Below are 23,684 nucleotides of genomic sequence, written 5' to 3'. Positions count from 1 at the left end.
TCTTTGACGAAACAAACCAAAAAAAAAAAAAAAAAAAAAAAACCACTTTAAAAAAACAACAACCAAAAATCTTGTAAGCTATGTCCCTTTCCTGTTACCTGAACTCCACTGTGGTATAATCCTGCCTTCAAGGAGTTCACAGTCTGATCGAGACTTTTAAATTGTTGTCTCTTAAGTAAAGGATGAATAATAATCAAAAGGTAGGGAAGGGAATTCCATGGGAAAATGCACATGTATAAGGGACGTCAACTCTTAGAATGGCTGGAGAGTACAGTATGGAAGGGTAGTGGGGAAGAGAGAGGGATGGGGGAAATGAAGCTGGCTCTGGAGGCTCAGGTCAGATTATGCAAGGTCAGGTGAACCAAGTATTTTGGACTTGATCCTGTGGGTAGTGGGGATCAATCAACATTTCTTCTGGTAGGGACAACATAATCAGAGAGACAACTCAGGGAGCAGTATGAAAGATTCTTGAGCAAAACTTATGAGATTAAATTTAATAGCTTTAAACATAAATTCCTCTTTTAAAAAATCAACTGTACTATCACTAGAGAGGTGTGACTTATCAGCCATTCATGTGAAAAAGACCTGAGGGTTTCAGTTGATTGTAATTTCAATGTGAGTCAACAATATATCAAGACTACCAAAAAAGCTAATGCAATCTTAGGCTACGCTGAAGAAGTATGTTCCAAACAAAGGAGAGAATAGTCCTTCTGTTGTGTTCTCCAGTTGAAGCATAGCTAGAATATTATGTTCAGGCCAAGGATATTTCTATTTAGAGAAAGCTGAATAGGACTGGTGAGATCAATTAGAAACCTCATTGCATAATGAACAATTAACTTGGGATATTTCTCCTATGAGAGAGGATTTATGGATGCTCAGGCATTGCTGACATTCTTCAGATATTTGGAGAGGGATTAAATGGACTTTGATACTTGCAGAAGGCAAGAGTATGACCAAAGAAAGACTTTCTTAAAAACTGGATGTATTCAAAAGACAAAGTGAGCTCCCTTTAGTTTTCCATCCAGGAAATGTTTTGGTAAAGTCTGAATGATCACCAGTGAGTGATATTACAGACAGGACTCATGTACAGATTTAAAGGTTTGTGTCAGGACTCTATAATGTCCCATCCACCTCTGGGTACATAGATTATACCATGGGATGAGTAAATGACTGAAGAAAATCCTTTACATCCAAACAACTCCAATAGCAGAGGTCATGGATTGGGCACTGCTCAGCTAGTCATGACAGTCTTTCTGCTAGGTAGACAGAAACCCTCAATTTTGGTGTAAGATGAGTGGTCCTTTATAACCATTAAACATAAGTAAGTCGCTTCACTGACAAAGAAAGGGAAGGCAGGGAAAAGACAAATAAGTCCCTCTTCTCTCAGTCTCTATCTTGTTGTTTTTTAAATATATTTTTTATTGGTTTCAGAGAGTAAGGAAGAGGGAGAGAAAGATAGAAACATCAATGATGAGAATCATTGATCTGCTGCCCCCTGCATGCCCCACACTGGGTAGCCTAAATGACTTTAATTTAGAGAACTTAGATTCTTCATGTGTAAATTGAATCAATGTCAGAAAGAATAAGATAAGGCATACATCTGTGTCATAAGTGGCTACTTTATAAGTGCTAATTATTATTATTTGATTACATTATCAGTGAAGTTGTTCATCAGTCATTCAACAAGTATTTGAGTGCATACTATGAGTCTTGCACTATCTCAGGCTCTAGGGGTACAGTAATAAACAAAAGCAGACATAAAAATGCACTCTAAAGCCCAGGCAACTGGGCTTTTTTAGAACACAAACCATTTATCAATTAGTGGCTTCTCATACTAACATAGGTTAACTGTCAATGTTTATATTACTACTAGAGGCAGAATTTGTGCACGGGTGGGGACCCTCTGGGTGGCCTGCAGGGATCCAGCCGAAACCCATAGTCCAATGCCGCCTGAAGCTCCCACCTGCCACTCCCACTCATCCCGGTCCCACTGTGCCTGCCACAGGCTCACAGAGGCTTGTGCTGCTGCAGCAGCGCTCACCAGCCATGAGCCCTGAATCTGGTGCCCTCACAAGGGGAGTGACCTGCGGGATCCCTCCCAAGGGGTCCCGATTGTGAGAGGGCACAGGCCAGGCTGAGGGACCCCACCAGTGCATGATCGGGGCCAGGGAGGGACCGCGGGAGGGCTCCAGGGCATGTCTGGCCCATCTTGCTCAGTCCTGGTCCTCCAGACCCCCACAGCAAGCTAACTTACCAGTCAGAGCATCTGCTCCCTAGTGGTCAGTGCATGTCATAGCGACTGGTTGACCAGTTGACTATCTGCCCCCTGGTGGTCAGTGCATGTCATAGGAAGCGGTTGAGCAGCCTTAGCATATCATTAGCATATTACACTTTGATTGGTTGTTTGGTTGTTTTGTCCTTCGGTCTATTTGCATATTACCCTTTTATTTTTGTTTATTTTTATTTTTTAAATATATTTTATTGATTTCTTACAGAGAGGAAGGGAGAGGGATAGAGAGTTAGAAACATCGATGAGAGAGAAACATTGATCAGCTGCCTCCTGCACATCTCCCACCCAAGATGTGTCCGCAACCCAGGTACATGCCCTTGACCGGAATCAAACCTGGGACCCTTCAGACCGCAGGCCGACGCTCTATCCACTGAGCCAAACCGGTTTCGGCTGCATATTACCCTTTTATTATATAGGATATAATGCTATGCATTACTATACAGGGACATGAAAGTTGGACAGTAAAGAAGGCTGATAGGGGAAATAATTGATTCATTTGAAATACAGTGTTGGAGGAGACATCTATGGATAACCTGGACCACCAGAAAGATGAACACGTGGGGCCTAGAGAAAATTAAGCCTCAAATATTGCTGGAAGCAAAAATGACAAAACTGAAGCTATCCTACTTCAGGCACATCCTAAGAAGGCAGGGTTCTTTAGAAAAGACAATAATGCTGGGGAAAATAGAAAGCAGCAGAAAAAGAGGAAGAACCAATATGAAATGGATTGGCTCCATAAAAGAAGCCACAGACGTGTGTCTATAGGAGCTGAACAGGGCTGTAGAGGACAGGACAATGCAGACATCCTAGGTCTCCAGGAGTCAGAGCTGACAAAGACATGTAACACACACATGTTTCTAGGAGCATCAGGGGTCTACATTCTTGCTTAGTGTTTTTGGACAGATATTTAGTTAGAGAACATCAGTTTGAGTCATTTAATAGTTGATAAAGTTAATATAAGAAATTATATAGCTTTTATTAAAGCAGTAGCCCAGTCATTTTCATAGGTAGTAAAAAATAAACTGGAGGGAGTCAGATTTAGAGAAAATGAACAAATAGATGTACAAAGGACAATTTATGTCTCTCCATTCCATATTTTAGTCCTACGTATCTATTGTGACACTACAAATTCTTTTTAAACTATACTATGAATGTCAAGTACTAGATAAGGAAGTAAGTTTTTAAAGATATTTTTAGATGGCAATGTTATGATAAGATACAAGAATGAGCCTAAAGTAAAATTTCTTATCAAAACAAAAAATGTAGCCACCTACACCTTGTTGGTATTTCAGACTCAAAGAGGAATTTCCAAGTGATTTTCTTAAGAGGTTGCTCTGTAGTGAAATTAGAATGAGCAACCAGAGTTCAGATCCTGTCCCTCACCTGGATTCCCTATTCTTTTGTTAAGAATAGATACTTTGTGATTTTGTATGGCAGGTTTGTTGTTAAGATTAATGGTCTTTTAAAGTAATATGCTTGAAAAAGTCTTTCTTGAGGTCCTGTTCAAGTCAGTTAGGGAACCATAACATATTTACAAGATTATTAATTTGAAATATTGTAATCATAACTCATAAGCACCTGTTTATCAAGCACTTGCACCAGGCACATGTGGAAATTCAAGGCTGGATATTCAGTGATGTGCCATTTCTGCTCCTTTTGTAGCTTTCCTTTTTTAAAAACCCACTTGATAAGGCATTAACTACTTCATACCGTCTAGCAGGTGCTGTGTAACCAGAAAGATAGGTTGCCTATGGAACTGCCCCCTGGTAGTTATCCTTAAAGGCCATCCTATATAATAAAACCCTAATATGCAAATCGACCAAACAGTGGAACGACTGGTCGCTATGACTCACACTGACCACCAGGGGGTAGATGCTCAATGCAGGAGCTGCCCCCTAGTGGTCAGTGCGCTCCCACAGGAGGAGCACTGCTCAGCCAGAAGCCAGGCTCATGACTAACAAGCACAGCGGCAGTGGCAGGAACCTCTCCCCCCTCTGCAGCAGTGCTAAGGACCCCTCAGGGGATGTCCAACTGCCAGCTTAGGCCTGCTCCCCACAGACATCCCCCAGGGGTCCCGGACTGCAAGAGGGCACAGGCCAGACTGAGGGACTCCCTCCTCCCAGTGCATGAATGTCGTGCACTGGGCCTCTAGTTTAAAATATTCTGGTTGATTTCCAGCCAGTTACCTTCATCACTTCATTGGTAGGAAGAGGGGAAACTGATTTGTTTCACAGGTGGCTGCTGAATATTTAGGCTGCTGCCACCTCCCCACAGCCTTCCTCCCCTCTGTTACCTCAGCCTTTCCTGTCAGTTTGCCTGTCAGTTGGCATGGAACCAGAAATATTATTTTCTCATGGACTAAATAATACAATGACAGATGTTATGGAAATATGCAGATAGTATCACAACATTCTATTCAATTGTAGAAGTAGCTTTTTCATCCCCTCTCCACTTCCCAAAATAATGACATGAGAACTGTAGTCATGCCTCCCTGATTATTGGAGATGAGTGCTCAAAAGGCTACAAAAATGAAATTCTCTTAGAGGACTAATTTTTTTCTTCTCAGTTGCCTGTCTCCACTCAGCTCCATTTCTTCCCAAACGGCTGCATTGAAAATACTATAGGTCTTTTACATTCTGAATATTCCTTATGTTACAGAAAAACCTTTCAAATATATTTGGATTAAAAAATAAAATTGGGAAAAGGGATGCTCAGAAATAGAGGTTAGAGTTTGTTTGACATCTTAGAGAGGAAAATGTCTGGAAAATAATGTCATCAGTAACTTGTGCATGTACATGAAACAGAGGTCATTTGCTACTCAGCCAAAGTGGTAGATGGTCTAGAAAGTGTGTGAAGTGAGACATGGTGGATATTTTACCTGGAGAATGAAAGGTGAGTTGATGGCTGCCCTTAAATATTTGGACTTAAATAAGCACTTCCTTATTTAAGATAAAATAAACTTACTTTGTATAGCTCCAAGTCAAGTTTAGAAGTTTCATAGGACAGATTCCAGCTTTACACAGAGGAACATTTTATGGTTTTTTGTTGATTTTTAGAGAGAGAGGAAGGGAGAGGGAAAAACATTGACCTGAGAGTGTAACATTGACTGAGTACCTTCTGTATGCCACCCCACCCTCCCTGGGGATCAAGCCTACAACTCCTAGCATGTGCCCTGAACAGGAATCAAAATACCGGCAACCTTTTGGTACATGGGACACCACCCAACCAACTGAGCAACACCAGCCAGGGTAAAACGGAAGAACTTTTTGATGATTAGAACCATCACAAAATGAAATATGCTCCCTGGTGAGGGTGTGGAATCTAGTCAAGACTAAATGGATGTCAAATATTCTAGTGGGACTTCCTGCATTGAGAAATTTGGGTTAAGTAGCCTTACGTTTTCCTCTGATATTTAAGATTATTTTGAGCTGTTTTCTAACATCACTTTGACAGAGCTTAATTTTCAAGAATTAAGGAAATTCTTGAAAACTGAAATCTATGCGTGTTATTGTTTGTTTTTCTTATTCAGTTTTATATCCAGAGGACATACCATATGAAATATTTCCTCAATAAGTAATGATTGAATTAATAAATAAATGATATAGTAAATGATAATAATTCCTTTATTAAAAGGTTTAATGTCACACAGACCCAGAATTTTATCTTACTTAATCACAGCTTTGTCATCATTTAGGAGAAAAAAATGACAATGATGATGGGAGATACAATTAGAATTTATATTAGCCAAGTTTGCAATCTATTCAGACTGGAGATGTCTTTTTCTCATCCAAAGTATAAGAAAGTGCCCTGGCCGGGTGGCTCAGTTGGTTAGAGTGTTGTCTCAATACGCCAAGGTTGCAGATTTGACCCCTGGTCAAGAATCAACCAATGAGTGCATAAGTAAGTGAAACAACAAACTGATGTTTCTCTAACAATAAATAAATAAAAATTTTAAGTATAAAAAAGAAACATTTTTAGAAACTGAAATGAGATTTAATTTGTTTCTCTTTGGAAGTCAGAATTCTATTGTGGGCTTTCTTGCTCTGTAAGCCCAGTGATTTAAATATTCTAAAAAAATTCTCTACTACCAGCTCTTCTCTATATAACCTCTACTCTGGAGCAGAAGGAAACATAAACAAATTTTTATGGTATTTACTATTTTCTGTCCTTATGAATCCTATAAATTAGTCTACTAGTTTTATATATATATATATATATATATATATATATATATATATATATATATATATATAGGCATCAAGCAGTTTTCTAAAGAGGCTGTATCATGTTTTGTTTTTCTTTAAATATATTTTATTGATTTTTTACAGAGAGGAAGGGAGAGGGATAGAGAGTTAGAAACATCGATGAGAGAGAAGCATCAATTAGCATCCTCCTGCACACCCCCTATTGGGGATGTGCCCGCAACCAAGGTATGTGCCCTTGGCCTGAATTGAACCTGGGACCCTTGAGTGCGCAGGCTGACGCTCTATCCACTGAGCCAAACCGGTTACGGCATAGTCTACCAGTCTTTTAGTTGAACTAATTGTAATTCATTAAATGTAGGTCAAAATAGAGAAAACAATATCTACTTTTTACTCTTTAAGCCAGTTACTGGCTTTTATTTCTGCAAGTCCTTCCTTCCAATTCAGCTTTTGCTTTTCACCTTTAATTCATCTCTTGCAATTAATCCTTATATTTCAGACTGGAACTGAATGGGAAAAGGTAAATGAGATCCATCTCTAGTGGTAAAACTTTGCATGATGGTGATTAATAACTATCTTCAAGGTCTCCTACAAATGAAGGACAAAGCGGCCCTATGCTACCTAGTACAACAGTAACAGCAAATATTTGTCTGAGTTTAGGGAAAGTCGGGAGGTCCCTTTGAAGTCTATTTGTTTGATAGCCAGGATGTTCTCACCAGGGCAACAGTGTTTAAAGTTTGATATTTTTTAAAAACTTTAATCAGGACATTTTGGTTGCTTCTGATTAAGGCTCCTAAATGAAAAGATGAAAGCACATTTTACTCTAGGTTTGCATTATGGAAAACCCTCAATAGGCACACATATCTTCAATAAAAAAAGTTAGTTTTAAAGTCAAACTACAGTGGTCTCCTGCTTATCCCCAAAGGATATGTTGTTCTAAGACCTCCAGAGGATGCCTGAACCTGCAGATGGTACTGAACTCTATATATACTCCGATTTTCCCTATACATACATACCTATGATAAAGTTTAAACTACTCTTGCACTTTGGGGCCATTATTAAGTAAAATAAGGATTACTTGAACACAAGTACTACAGTATCAGCCATTGATCTAATAGCCTAGATGGCTACTAAGTGGCTAATGGACAGGAAGCATATACAGTGTAGATATGCTGCACCCCAGGAAGGGACCAAGAGGGATGAGTAAGACTTCATTAGACTTCTCAGAATGGCACGCAATTTAAAGCTTATGGATTGTTTATTTCTGGAATATTCTATTTTCAGACTATGGTTGACCGAGGGTAACTTAAACCAAGGGGGGGGGAAACATGGATAAGGGGGGGCTGCTGTCATTGCCAACTATGGTTCTCTATGGCACACAGTCAGGGAAAGTGTTTTATGTACATACTAGGGGCCCAGTGCACAAATTTGTGTACCAGAAAGGAACTGTGGGCCGCAAGATTGCAGTGGGCATGGGGCAGGTCTCGGCCCATCCTCCGCGTGGCCCCTAGTCCCCTGTCTGCTGTCAGCCTCACTCCCACTGCCACTCCCACACACTGATGGTGCCCGCCCCACTTGCACCTGCTGGCGTCTGCCCCCTGGTGGTCAGTGCACATCATAGCATATCATTAGCATATTACGCTTTGATTGGTTGAATGGCCGACTGGACACTTAGCATATTAGGCTTTTATTATATAGGATTGTTGCCTTCACTGTGAGAAAATTATTTAGTTTGATGAACAGATACTTCCTCAAAGAAGATGCATGTCAAATAAATACATAAAAAGGTGCTAAACAGTATTAGTCAACAGGAAAATGCACATTAGAAGCACAGTGAGATACTGCTCACATTCTACTATCAAGGCTAAAATTATGAAGACTGACAATACCAAGTATGGATGAGGATGTGTAATAACTAAAACTTTCATCATACATTGCTAGTAGAGATGCAAAACAGTACAATCACCTTAGAAAACAGTCTTGCATGCAGTTCTTTATAAAGTTCAACATGCTCTTACCATACTACCTAGCAATTTTTCTCCTAAGTACCCATGAATAATAACTTGTGTTCTCATAATGACTTCTATCTGAATGTCCATAGCACTTATATTCTTAATAGCCAAAATCTGTAAATGACCCAAATGTCTATCAACTGATGAATGATTAAACAAATGGCCAAAATTCTTCAATCACTTATTTCTTGCTTTAATTTGCTTGTTCTCTATTCTTTCTTGAAACTGTTATAAATTGTCCCTTATTCTATTTAGGCTCTCAAAAGTCTTCTGCGAGCCAGCCAAACTCCCGGACCTTTTCTTTTCTTTCTTGTCTCCTGAATTGCATTTGCCATTATTAATTATATTTCCTTTCTTTGCATTCCCACTTCCTTTGACTTCTATGATGATGAATTTTTATTATTTTTCTGCATTGCTCAAATGATTCTTTTTTTGGTATTATTTCTGGCTCATTTGCTTCCTTCTGACCTCTAACCATGAGTGCCTCCTAAAACTTAGCCCTTTGTTCTTAGTTTTTGTTTTGATATTCATTTTTTGGCCTCTAACAAATGACTCTTCTGCCCACTCTGCCCCCACTGCCTACACCATGGTTCAGGCTCTTCTTTGCCAGATTTATTCTCCTGAAAGGAAGTTCTGATCATTTAATTCCCCTGAAGATGTGCTTAAGACTTCAATTAGTCTATAATCAACCAAGGTTAGCTGTAATAACACTGAACTTGGACTCTAGTAACCTGGATTCAAATACTAGCTCTGCTACTCACTAGCTAGGTGACCTTACACAAGTCAATTAACATCTTTTCAGAGTTTCTATATCTGAAAAATGGGAGAGAATAAAACCATACCATAGGTTTACTGTAAGAATGAAGTCAAATAAAAAAAAAACAATTTGTGAAATTGGAAATCATTAAGCATGAGTATGATCTTCCAACAAATATGTATTTATTCTTTTTATGTGTTTATTCTTATATGTGCCAAGAATTAGCTATACACCAGTAGGCAAGCAGACCAGACCCTCTGCCCTCATAGTGCTCACAGTGTAGAGGAACATAAGCAATTAAAATAGACATCGTAAGTTCTAGGTCTGGAGGAAATAACAGGTGCTTGAAGTAGCACATAGGAATAACATCTCATCTAAGCTAACATTGTAGAGGAATGACGAAGAAAGCTTTCTGAATAAAAGAACATTTAAGATAACACCTAAAAGATAGGTTGAGTTGGCCAAATAAAGGGGTAGAGTAGTGGGTGGGCACAGCAACTAGATGTGAAAAGGATTCCAGGCAATGGAAACAGCATTGGCAAAGGCCAGAAAAGGAGAGAGACCACGGAGCTTTCCAGAAACAGAATGGAGTTCAGTATGACTATAGTATAAAGTTCAGTACAAAGAGAAGGAGCAAGAGTTGGAAGGGATGGGCAGTGATCGCAGGGAGATAATGCATGTAATTTCCAGCATAGGTAAAGCAACCCGAAGGTATCAATGATCCAAACTGTGTGCCCAGCATGGTGATAAAAAACAGAGGTGATCAATATTGGGAAGTTGGCCTGGTAGACAATCAACATCTGGCTCCTAGTCACTGGGCTACATTCACTGATAGGGCTCAGTCCCAAAGATGAGAGATTGGCAAAAACAAGGCAGGTCCTCAGTAAAAGCTATTCACAAACCAATTTTATTTATAAAGAACATTGTTTTTCAAGGCATTTCTACATCTGATATTAAAAAAAAAAACTTCATTGCATCCTTGTAAATCAACCAGGTATCATTACTTTTATCAAGGATACAATTAGTCACGCCCATTAACAGAATAAAGGTGGCACAGTTAGTCCTATCCATTATTAGGATGACAAGTGGAAGTGGGATAAATGATATATTTTCTTTGATCCTACATTTTAAATTTAACTTTAATCCAGGAATGGCTAGCTGCAAAACACATATGAAATGGGATACAGTGGAAAAATTATTACATTGGAGATCAGGAAACTGGATTCTAGTTTTAGCTCTGTCACAAACCTGTTGGTTGACCTTTGGCAGGTCACTTTAAGCACCTGTGCCTCAGTTTCCTCTAGCCCAACAAGATCATCGATTGCTAAGGACTCTTCTGACACTCAAATCCTATGGTTGTAACTACTGAGGGCAAAGGAAAGCTAGAATTCCACATGTATTGGAGGATTTTTAACATTTATTTTTAGCCCCCATCTTAATTTTTATTTTGGTCTTCTGTCTTGGTTCTCATTCCTCCTTGCAGTTTTATTATTGCCCACCCCACTGAAGATATTTAAGAAGCTGCCTTTTCATCACTTTAAAACTGTAAATATGCCCTTGAAACATGCAAAGAGGCTTTTGTGTACTTACAAATCGAGGTTATTATCGTACAAGTAAGTCACTTGAGTGCACTGCATTCCTCAGCTTGCTCCATTGAGAGCTTTATTAGGTTATATTGTCCTATCTTAGAAGGACTAGTTGAGTAGATAAGACTCTCCCACTTTAAAAGGTGGACTATCTGATGAAGCAGGGTGCCTAATGCTCCAGAGTGTAAGCAAAAGGATTTTGGTGCTGCCCAAAAGACAGACACGCTTCTCTAAGACAAGTAGGTGCTCCACTTAAAGTGACACAGTCAAGGACAAATGTTCTAAAATTAAACCAACCAGCTGCTTTCCCGCAGATGCCCACCTGTCACTTATGCTATCTTCTTCTTGTCAAGTCTTCTCTCTTCGTGAAACCAGAACTCCCACTCACTGAAGCCCTTTTAAAGCCTGAAACTTGCATACTTTCCAAACGGTTACCTCTCCAGGGAGGCAGAAAGCCTGTTTCAAGAACATATTAATATTAGGGTACCTGTAGTCACTTAAGGAATCTATGCTCTTTGAGCTTTTCATCTCAAATACCTAAAACTTTAACTTAAATGGTGCCAGTAACTGGCTTCAGAAGTCAATTGACATAAAACCTTCCTTGTTAGTGAGGTGACACTACAAAACTAAAGTGTGGATCTCCTTTTCTGGCCTTTGCCAATGCTATTTTATGAACATAAAAATAGGTGAGTTTTCAGTTTGGGGATAGCTTGATGAACAGTAGAAATGGAGACAAAAATATCAGTTTCTACATGTAGGTCTTAGGTATGTCATCAACCTAACAATAAACAATCGATGTGTAGTAACAAACTTCCACTGAATTAACCAGATGCTGTTTGTAAACCACTAGTAAACAACCACATAAAACAAATTTGAAAATGTTTCTTGATCTAGATATTATTCTAATTAGGCTTAGATAGAGTAGGAAAGAAATGTAACTATTTTTGTTATGTAGAAGTAGTTTTTACTGTGAGGTGATTTACCTTTTTATTAGATTACTAGAGGCCCGATGTACAAAATTTGTGCAAGAGTAGGCCTCCTTCCCCCGCCTGCCAGCACCGGCTTCCCTCTGGCATCTGGGACCCGGGCTTCCCTCGCAGCCCCAGCTTTGTCCCAAAGGTCATCCAGAAGGACGTCCGGAAGGATGTCCGGTCTAATGAGCATATTACACTTTTATTATTATAGATGTTAGGCAAAAGTTCCAGGGATTCCTCTCTAAATGTGTTGTCATTCTTGCAGTTGATGAAAATTAATTATATAACTGTTCAAATTTGGCACTCAGAGTCTTTTAATATTAATAAATATTTAATCCATTTTTTCTAAGAAGTAAAATTTTATTAGTCATGTGGGGTGTAGTATAAGATTAGCATACAACTAATATATTTTGTAAGATAAAATTTATTATGAAATACTATGTACCTAGTATAGTCTCTTTAGAACAAAATGCATAACATATAAATAAAATTGTATTATATTTATATTACCATGATTCTATATTGATTCACTCCTTCAATATGGTATTTTTGAGGATCTATAAGACAAGGTTTTAGATGGGAACACAAAGATGCATCAAAGCATAAAATAAATAAAATTATAATAGGTATAATAAATTATAGAGTTATAGCGAGGGCTTACCTATCTATTAAAAGGTACAAATTACTAAAAAAGAATTATTGAGCCCAGCTGGTTTTGCACAGTGGTTAGCATTGAGCCATGAACCAGGAGGTCACAGCTCGATTCCCAGTTAGGGCACATGCCAGTAGGGGGCATGCAGGAGGCCACTGAGCTATGACTCTCTGAAATCAATAATAAAAGAATTACTTAATAAACTTACAAAGTTGAAATGCTTATAGTTTAAATTATTTTTAATGTTTCTTTGTTTGATGTGCCCAATAAGAAAACTCATTTGTTTTCAAGACTTTTTATCTATTAAATGTATCCACACCTCTAAACTTATTATAAGTTGTATTTCATAAAAGTTAAGCTGACTTGGTTTTGTAGACTTCAGTTCTCAGCCAACATGCAGTAAGAAGAACCAGACTAACACTGCTGCCTGAAACAACTCAAAATTGGACAAAATATATGAAACAACTGTTTTGGGGTATTAGACGTTAGCAGCAGATGACAGTGATCCCTGAGAGAGAAGTAAATGAAGTGAGCCCTATGATTGCCTTGGCTTGCTTCCTAGAGAGAATTTCCAGGCTGGGGTGCAGGGAGTAGGAACCAAGGAGAAGCCTAATGGATTTTGTGAATTAAGCAGCTGAGAGTCTGGCTAGAATTTGCAGGGCAGAGTACCAGAGAGGAGAGAGTTGCTTACGAGAGATTTCCAGAGATTTAGTTTTTAGCTGACTGTAAGAAAACTACCTGAGGGCAGAGAAAGAACAAACAGAGCAAATTTTCAGAGATCACTTAGGACCAGGACAAGAGTGGAAAGCCTTGTAATTTAACTTCGTAATGTATCAATAGAGTAATTAGAAGGGTATTGCCTCAGTAGAAGAACAGAATCAGCCCTATACCAAAGGATGCATTGGTCGTAACTAGCAAAACTTTAAAGGAAGCCTCAAAAGGATTAAGCTATTTTCAAGAAACTTAACTGCATCTCAGAAAAAAAGCTCAAGAATACAAAAATATCCAGCACTCAACAAGGTAAAATTCACAATGTTTTGCTTTCAACCAAGCTATGCAAAAAGCAGAAAAACACAATCCCTAATGAGTAGAAAAATAAATCAATAGAAACAGATTTAGAAATGACACAAATGGCCCTGGCTGGAATGGCTCAGTGGATAGAGCATCGGCCTGTGGACTGAAGGGTCCCAAGTTCGATTCCAGCCAAGGGCACATGCCTGGGTTGCGGGTTCGGTCCCCAGTAGGGGACGTGCAGGAGGCAGCCAATCAATGATTCTCTCTCATCATTGATGTTCCTCTCTCTCTCTCTCTCTCTCTCTCTCTCTCTTTCTCTTCCTCCCTCCCTCCCTCCCTCCCTCCCTCTCCCTTCCTCTCTGAAATCAATAAAAAGATATATTTAAAAAAAAGATCCAAACTAAACTTCTACAGTTGGAAAATGCAATGTTGAGATGAAAAATAAATTGAATGGTATTGGTAGATAACATATTACAAGGGAGATGATTTGTGAAGTTCAATACATAGCAATAGAAATGATTCAATATGAAATGGGGAAAAAGAGAAAAACAGATAAATCAGTATTTAAATAAATAAATAAGTGAGCTGTGGAAAACTTCAAGCAATCTAATATATGTGTAGTTGGAGTCCACAAGGAGAGAAGTGAGAAGAGTGGAACAGAAAAAAAATAAGAAATAATGGCTGAATTTGGGACAACATGATGGACCTTGAGAATATTATGCTAAGTGAAATAAGTCAGTCAGAAAAAGTTAAGAACCACATGACTTCACTCATATGTGGGATATAAAACTGAAACTCATGAACAAAGACAATAGTGTGGTGGTTACCAGAGGGAAGGGGGTAGTAAGATGTTAGAAGTTGGAGGGGGGCCTAATATATTATGATGGAAGATGATTCAACTGGGTGGTGGGCACATGGTGCAAAATACAGATTTTGTATACTAGAAATGTACACTTGAAACCTATACAATCCTATCAACCAATATTACCCCAATAAATTTAATTAAAAATAAAATAAATAATTTTGCTAATGGAAAAAAATAATAGCTGAAAAAACATTTTAATTTTGATTATAACTATAAATCCACAGATCCAAGAAGTTCAACAAACCTTAAAAACAATAAACAAGAAGAAAACTATCCCAAGGCACATTATAATCATATTGTTTAACAATCAATAATAAAAGAAAATCTTATAAACAGCCAGAGAGAAAAGAACTAACACAGTGTCCTGAACAACAAATGTAAAGCTGACAGTTTTATGACAGGAACAATGCAAGCTATCAGACAGTGGGGCAGAATCCTGAAAGTACTGACAGAAAAAAAATTGTCAATCTGAATTCTTTACCTAGCAAAAATATTTTTCAAAAATGAAGATGACATAAAGACTTTTGCAATCACAGGGGGCGTAAAAAGTTCGTCACCAGTAGTCCTGCATTACAGAAAATGTTAAAAGAAGTCACTTAGGTGAAGAAAAACGATACCAGATGGATATCTGGACCTACACAAAGAAATGAGGATCATCAGAAAGTGAAAATAGGTGGAGACGTAAATTTTTTTTCTTATTTTAAAAATCTCTCTAAAAGATAATTGACTTTTCAGAGCAAAAATATTAATAATGTGTTGTGAAGTTGATAATATATGTAGTAGCCAAATGCATGAAAATAGTAGTGCAAAGGCTGAGAGGAGGAAATGGAAGAATTCTGTTGTAAGTTTCTTATATGTGAAGTGTAAATATTACCTAAAGATAGACTGTATAAGTTAAAGGTGTATACTATAAACCCCAAAGCAACTGCTATTTTCAAAAAAGAGTTAAAGTAATAAACAAAAAAGAAAATAAAAGGGACCTTAAAATATTCATTCCAACAGAAGAAAAATATACTTATAATCCTATATAATAAAAACCCAATATGCTAAGTGTCCGGTCATCCGGTTGGCCATTCAACCAATCAAAGTGTAATATGCTAATGATACGCTAAGGCCACTCAACCACTCGCTATGATGCGCACTGACCACCAGGGGGCAGACACTCTGACCAGTAGGTTAGCTTGCTGCTGGGGTCTGGGCAATCGGGACTGAGCAAGACAGACTGAACATGCCCTGGAGCCCTCTTGCGGTCCCTCCCTGACCCCAATCATGCACTGTTGGGGTCCCTTGGCCTGGCCTGTGCCCTCTCGCAATCAGGGACCCCTCGGGGGATGTCGAAGAGATGGTTTTGGCCCAATCCTGCTCAACGCAGGAGCTTCCCCCTGGTGGTCAGTGCGCTCTCACAGGGGGAGTGCCACTCAGCCAGAAGCTGGGCTCAGCCAGAAGCACAGTGGCAGTGGCAGAAGCCTCTCCCACCTCTGTGGCAGCGGCAGAAGCCTCTCCCACCTCTGTGGCAGCACTAAGGATGTCCGACAAACAGCTTAAGCCCACTCCTGACTGAGAGCGCGGGCCTAAGCTGTCAGTTGGACATCCCCCGAGGGCTCCCGGACTGTGAGAGGGTGCAGGCCTGGCTGAGGGGACCCCCCCCCCCACCCCAAGTGGACGAATTTCGTGCACCAGGCCTCTAGTAGAGTATATATATAAAAAAAGCCAGATGGTAGATTTAAACACAACCATATCAACAATCACATTAAGTACAAAAAGTCTAAATACTCCAATTAAAGATTGGATAAAAATATTTTTAAAAATGTAACTATTCTGCCTAAAAGAAATTTACTTTAAATGTAAAGACATAACTAAATTAAAAGTAAAGAATGTTAAAAGATATACCATGCTAACAGTAATCAAAAGATAAGTTTTTATAATGGCTATATTATTATCTACATAAAGTAGATTTCAGATCAAAGAATATTACCAGGGATGAAGAGGGACATTTCAGCCCTGACCGGTTTGGCTCAGTGGATAGAGCATCAGCCTACAGACTCAAGGGTCCCAGGTTTGATTCCGGTCAAGGGCATGTACCTTGGTTGCGGGCACATCCCCAGTGGGGAATGTGCAGGAGGCGGCTGATCAATGCTTCTTTTCTTTTCTTTTTTTTTTTTTTTAATATATTTTATTGATTTTTTACAGAGAGGAAGGGAGAGAGATAGAGAGTCAGAAACATCGATGAGAGAGAAACATCGATCAGCTGCCTCCTGCACATCTCCTACTGGGGATGTGCCCACAACCCAGGTACATGCCCTTGACTGGAATCGAACCTGGGACCTTTCAGTCCGCAGGCCGACGCTCTATCCACTGAGCCAAACCGGTTTCGGCAAGATCAATGTTTCTGACTCTCTGTCCCTCTCCCTTCCTCTCTGTAAAATATCAATAAAATATATTTTTTTTTTAAAAAGAGGGACATTTCATACTGATAAAAGAGCCAATTCATCAAGAGTATATAACCATCCTAAGTGTTTATGTACCTAATAACAAGGCTTCAAAATACATAAAGCAAAAACTGCAAGAAGTATGTAAGTTGATAATTATAGTTGGAGATTTCAACACCTTTCTGTCCATATTTGATAGAATAAGTACAGAAAATCAGTAAGGATGCAGATTTGAATAGCATGTCAACCAACTCGATTTAATTAACATTTATATAATGCTCCAACAACAGTAGAATACACAACCTTTTCAGTGGTACAAGAAGCATTTATCAAGATAGTCTATAAAAATAGTACCAACAAATGTAAAAATTCAAATCATACAAAGTATGTTCTCTCACCTCAAAGGAATTAAATTAGAAAACAATAACAGGAAGGTATCTGGGAATATCCCCAAATATTTTGAAATTAAATAACATACTTTTGAATAACCCATGTGTCAAAGAAAAAATCAAAAGGGAAATTAGAAATCATTTTGAACTGAATTAAAAATGAAAACACAGCATCAAAATTTATGGGAGGCAACTAAATAAGCACTTACAGAGAAAAAAAGTCAATCATCTATGGTTCCATTTTAAGAAACTAGTAAAAGAAAAGAAAATTAAACCCAAAGTAAGCAGAAGAAAGTAAATAATAAAACCAAAGGCAAAAATGAAATAGAAAAACAATAAGAAAGCCATTGAAATCAAAAGCTGTTTTTTTTGTTGTTGTTGTTTTTGAGAACATGAAGATGTCTAGGATTTCAAAAATCATTAAAGAGCAACTGCAGTTATGATCCTGAAGCTTCCATTTTTGGTATACTAAAAAAGCTAGACCAGAAACCATAGAAAAGATTTAATATTTATATGTGTTTATTAATATCTATATGAAAAATCTTGTGTGCTACTGAAGAAAAAGAATCCATAAAGCCATTTGAAATTATATATTATTTTACATAGGTATTTATACATATGTGTATGTGTTCACATGCTTCTCATCAAGAGTGTGGCAAAACATCTTGCTCTCTTTATTTTTCTAAACCCTATTCCATATTTGGCTTCTCCTTTTTTAAAATGCTATTTAGAGATATAGTTCATTCATTTATTCATTCAACATAATTACGAAATGCTTCAATATGCCACAGATTGTGGGACATGCTGGGGGACACAGCTGTTAACCAAACAAGATCCCTGCCCACTGAGCAGAGTCTAATGTGAGATACAGACTAGAAAATAGGCAATAACAACGTACTCTTGTAAAAGTACCATCATGGAAAGAACAGGTGCCACAGGAGTCCACAGGATGGGTACTCAACTTGGACTGAAATAGTCCTCAAGTTAGCATCTACAGAGACGTTTCTAAAAATGTGATAACTAAGTTTTTTTAATTATTATGATTCAACATAGGCAATAAAATTTTAAGTAAGGAATACTATGTAAGGTATGAGTTTGATACTAAACTAATTCCTTGACTATCACGTAGCTAATATTTACTCTACTTAAATGTGTTTACACTATTAATACTCTGTTGAAATTTCTCATAGTATAAACAAGACATATAGAATGCTGTTTTTATTAATTTTCAGTATTATCGAGAGTTTTTGTAGGTGTACTAGATTAACATACAGGTGATTCAAATCTGTTCAGAACTTTTTAAGGACCTCTTTGCTAGGGCATAAGAAATGGCAGATAAGCCAAGAATCTAAATCTCTAGGCAAAATTTGAAGGAAGCCTAGGTTTAAAGAAGTGAGGCAAGTCCAGAGAAATGTGAAGATTCCAAAGATTAGTTAGGAAAGGGCCCATGATTCCTTCAGAAGCTCAGATAGGTTTTAAAATTACTCATTTCCTTTAACCATTGATTTCACATTTGGAAATGTATCTTCAAGATATAAACGTCCACTTTTTAGCCCCAAGATTGTTATTGGTTATACTGAGAAGTTGGAAACAACCTAGATGCCTAACACAGCAGCCTGGCTAAATAAATTATGTCATAGCCACACAGTGGAATTCTAACCAGGTTTTTAAATAATGTAGCAGTGTTTCTCAAACTTTATTGGGCGTCAGAATCACTAGGAAAGCTTGTGGAAAACACAGGTTGGTGGGCCCTACTTCCAGAGTCTCTGCTTCAGTCATCTTGCTATAGGGCCCAAGAATTTGCATTTCTAACAAGTTGCCAGGTTGATACTAATGCCATGGGTGGGGATGGGGAGTTGGGAGTGAAGGGCTCACTTTGAGAACCACTGATACAGAGTTATTTTTATTGACTAGAATTGTTAAGTTGAAACAAAGCTGTTTCTTTTTACTTTTTTAAAATCCTCACCTGAGGATATATTCTCCATTGATTTTTAGAGAGAGTAGAAGGGAGGGGAAGAGACAGAGAGAGAGAAACATTGATGTGAGAGAGACACATCGATTGGTTGCCTTTTGCAAGCACCCCGACTGGAGCCAGGGGTTGAGTCTGCAACTGAGGTATATGCCCTTGACCAAAATCAAACCCGGGACACTTCAGTCTGAGGACTGACACTCCATCCACTGAGCCAAACTGGCTAGAGCCAAAGCTGTTTATATTATATTCTTTGTGTATACATACAGAAGTTTAGATGGAAAAAATATAATTAAGTGGATATCCTCAGGATGTCTTTGGGGTGGATCGCATTGTAGATTCTTATTGTCTTTTACATTTTTCAGTGACAGATTTTTCTGTAATGAGCATAGTATTAATCACTAAAACATAATCAAATTTCTTAAATAATAACATCATGAAGTGCTGGCCAATAGCATTAACACACTGGAAACATCAAAGTAGGCTTGATCCTACTCCCCCTCTGACTTTTTAACTGTCTTGTTAGTTTATCTTCAGAAGCAATCACAGACAGAGGAACAGTGGTGAGTCCATAAATACAGCCTATTTCTGATGGGAACAAAAATAGAAGAGGTTGACATTATATGGAGTGTTTCTACATTTTTTCTTATTTCATTTTAGTTGTGCCATGCAGGCTTCTTCTGGGGATGTTTGAAGAAAAACTGGGTGGGACCCAAAGGGCGACCTGCCAGAAGTTTGAAGCATCTGGATTGGCGCACTCTTTGTTTCCTGATGCAGGATAGATCCATTTCCCAGGGTATCAGATTAAGGCGTCTCCTTTCTGGTAAAAAGATTTCATGGTTTAAATTCCCGTTCACTTTTGTGTCTGTGGCACTCTGCTGTCTCCTTTCCAGCATGCAGCCTCAGGGGTCATGCTGTCCCTTCCCTGCTGATATCAGCGTGCCAACTGTGGTGTCATGCACACCAAGCACAGAGCTGCCATTCAGTTTCCAGTCTGGGTTCAGGAAGCAAAAGAGCTTCTAAGTTCCTACAAACCTTGACAGATCTTCCTCTAGCCTTGCATGTGAACAGTTTTCAGGGGGAGGCGGGGGAGGGGAAGGGAGCTGTGGGGAACAGGGTAAATGTCAAGGGTGAATATGTGACAGGAACAGAGAGAGCAAACAGTTGTCACCAATGTTCAGAAGAAAGAAGGGTGGGCGACAACATAGAGAAATAATCCTTAGACTTTTCAATGGGATACTTATTTGGTTAGCACTGGTTACCCTATTCTGTATCCTTGCATTACTGTGATTGGTAAACTAGGAGGTAGTCACATCATTTCTCTTATTTAAAACAAGCGTTTTTCATGAGTGTCTAACAGAATGCCAGTAATTGGGATGTCATAGTGAAAACAAATCCCATATAAAACTCATGATGGATTCCATGTGTCTTTTTTAATGATTCAAAATATAAAATCATGTTCTGATTTAGGCTATTGTTAAAAGAGAGAGATGTTACTTCTATATTTATTTTCAAATAAGTGACATATTGTTGGAAAATTTTATTCCATAATATGTTGCTTTCCACCACTTTACATGTGAATAAATGGGGCAGAATATTGTTTGAGTTGAAGGCATACTTACTAAGTGTAAGTTCAAAAATAGCTAGAAATGTAGATACTAGTTAATTATGTACTTATTTATAAATGTTTATAATACAACTTCTTGCCTCTCACCTTCAGGTGCTATAACATTAATTTAATATGTCAATCTGTTTGAGACCCTATAAAAGGAAGTTATTTGGAACTCTCACCTATTACTTGAATGCCAAGTACAGTGTTATAACTATGTTATAATTAATCAATTAATTTACCAAAAATGTACTGAATACCTACTCTGTGCCAGACATTGTTCTGGGGTACATCAATGACTCCTCTATAGAAGTTTCTATCCAAGACTGGGAAGACAGTAAATCATTAAAAAACTACAAAGCTAATGTGTCAGGCAGTAATAAGCACCAAGAACAAACATAAGGCAGGGACATTATAAGAACTTTACATTTTATTGAGAAATCTTTGGGTGGGAATGGATTTAAGCAAGGGAATATTGTGATCCAACTTCTGTTTATAGAGAATTGCTCTGGCTGCTGGATGGAGAATTGGCTGTGGAAGGCCAAGTGTCCATTGAATTATCATACCCCTCTCCCCCAAGGTTATATTTCACTGAGGACGACTCTGTATCAATAGATCTAGAGATGTGATCCTACACAGTTGGTTCTTACCTTTTCATACTTAGTGTAAAACTGGTTTCTATTTTTGTTGTTAATCCTCACCAGAGGATATTTTTCTACTGATTTTTAGAGGAAGTGGAAGGAAGGGAGACACAGAGAGAGAAACATCGATGTGAGAGAGGCACATCAATTGGTGGCCTCTGGCATACATGTGGGATCGAGCCTGCAACCGAGGTATGTGCCCTTGATCGAAATCAAACACGGGACCCTTCAGTCTGCGAGTGGACACTCTATCCACTGAGTCAAACCAGCTAGGGCTAAAACTGGTTTCTAAAATGAAATTTTTATGTCCAAATTATTCCTTAGATAATTTTTTTGGAAAGTTACTTTTAGATCCTTTTTTTCAAAATGGGAGTTTATCTAAACCCTACTTTTTAATAATAGGGACATGCCTTCCTCCCTCTGGTTTTCTCCTCAGAACTAAAGTTTTAAATTGCCTTTAGATTCCATCTATAACCTACACAATAAAAACAGTCTCATTACTTAATTAGACTTTGCATGTAATCAAAAGTGCCATTAAATATTTTGATCAGTCGCATTATTCACCACATCTGGGTTTATGTGACTTTTGATTAATCTCAAAATCAAACCCACCCTCAAACAATTGTATGTTTACTACCAGTAAGGATATTTCAAAAAATCCTGCCACAAGCTTGGAAGGCAGATACAGTAAAAGAGAACAGAAAATATTGGTAGTGACAGGGACCCCAATTAATAACTGATTAGTCTTTGAAAGGGTTATACCTCATTTAGAAATGTAAGTGATTTTGGATCATGATTTTGCAATTGCTTCCTAACTGGTCTTCCTGCTTCTGTTCTTCAATCTTTATAATACACTAGAAGCCCGGTGCACTAAAATTCATGCACTCAGGGGGATCCCTCAGCCCAGCCTGCACCCTCTCACAGTCTGGGAGCCCTCAGGGGATGTCTGACTGACAACTTTGGCCCACTTCCCCTAATCTGCAGTCTGGCCTCCCTCTGCAGGAGGCGACTGAGTGGGCCTATCAGGGGACAGCGCCAGCCGGCCCTGCGCGCCCCGCCCCCCCCCCCCCCATCGCCCCTCCGCAGCTGCTGCTGGTCACCACTGCCCTCCAATTGCCGTCCCCTCCCTCTGCCCACTAGCACATGCCTTGGCTGGCCTGGCACCGCCTGCTCGCCAGCCCCGACCCCTGCTGACCAGTCGTTCCTCCGTTCAGTCAATTTGCATATTATGCTTTTATTATATAGGATTCTCCTCACAGAAGCAAGAGTTATCTTTTTTTAAAGATGTAAATCAAATCATAATCACTTCTCTGCCTACAGATTTGTAGTGGCTTCCACAGAATAACTCTGCCTTAGCCTTCAAAGGGCTGCATTCATGGTCTGCCATGCACCATCCCTGTCCTCCTCTCCAAATACCGTCCCCTTGTCCCCTGGGCTCCAGTCACACTGGCTTGGTTGTTCCTCCTTGAATAAGCCACATCTGATTCCACGTCAAGGCCTTTAAACATGCTGTTCCTTCTGCCTGGAATGCTCTTCCCCTGAGATCTTTGCATGGCTGCCTTTACCTCAAGAGTCAGTTCTCTGCTGGCTACTCAGTTTATACTTTTGCATCCAAACAGGCAGCACAGCTCTTCCTTGGAATAACAGGGAGCTCTTCCCCAGGTGTGATCAAAAACCTCTTGTGATTGTATCACTTACAGATAACACAAGGTATAAATCAAATGAGAACGCTATGGAGCGAACAACCCGGGGTTTACACAGTCTTATATACTCATGGTGTTTTTTTTTCTTTACAGGTTATTTTCAGAGCTTTGTCACCACCATATGATATGGAGAACCCTTACAGTGCCAAAGCTCAGGAGCAGCTGAAGATCACCAACCTTCGTGTGCAGCTGCTAAAACAACAGTTTTGTCCCTGTCAGAGAAATGACCTGAATGCAAAGCCTCAACATTTTACACACTATGCGATCTATGATTTCATCGTCAAGGGCAGCTGCTTCTGTAATGGCCATGCTGATCAATGTGTACCTGTTGATGGCTTCAGACCTGTCAAGGCCCCAGGAGTATTCCACGTGGTATGTAACACAAGTTCTCACCAGTGAAAAACAAATCATAAGTTACCTTCAGCTTTGGGCATGGATAGTCCAAGTTCCCTGAGAGCTGGTGTGTGTTTGCATAGTGCTTCTTGTTTCTTCCTCTGCTGATTCACCTCTCCATCTCCATATCCTTCCTGTAAAGTGCCTATTAACTTGTTTTTTAATCTTCAATTTTAGAATTATAAATAGTCAAGCATGA

At 38.9% G+C, this 23,684-nt stretch overlaps 1 protein-coding gene across 4 annotated transcripts in view; it reads left to right on the top strand.

Annotated features, from left to right (window-relative positions):
• Positions 1-23,684, top strand: part of NTN4 (netrin 4) — a 115,183-nt gene that overhangs the window by 17,080 nt on the left and 74,419 nt on the right. For all 4 annotated transcript variants that reach the window (XM_070410854.1, XM_070410853.1, XM_070410855.1 and 1 more), the window contains one exon: positions 23,186-23,464. In XM_070410854.1, the coding sequence (XP_070266955.1) occupies positions 23,186-23,464 (279 nt within the window). The remainder of the gene's footprint in view (positions 1-23,185; positions 23,465-23,684) is intronic.

This window comes from Myotis yumanensis, unplaced genomic scaffold (genome assembly GCF_028538775.1).
Source record: "Myotis yumanensis isolate MYYU_CA2020_CCGP unplaced genomic scaffold, mMyoYum1.0.hap1 SCAF_3, whole genome shotgun sequence".
NCBI lineage: Eukaryota > Metazoa > Chordata > Mammalia > Chiroptera > Vespertilionidae > Myotis > Myotis yumanensis.
Note: the sequence above shows the minus strand (reverse complement) of the source record. Positions and strands in the feature narration are given on the sequence as shown.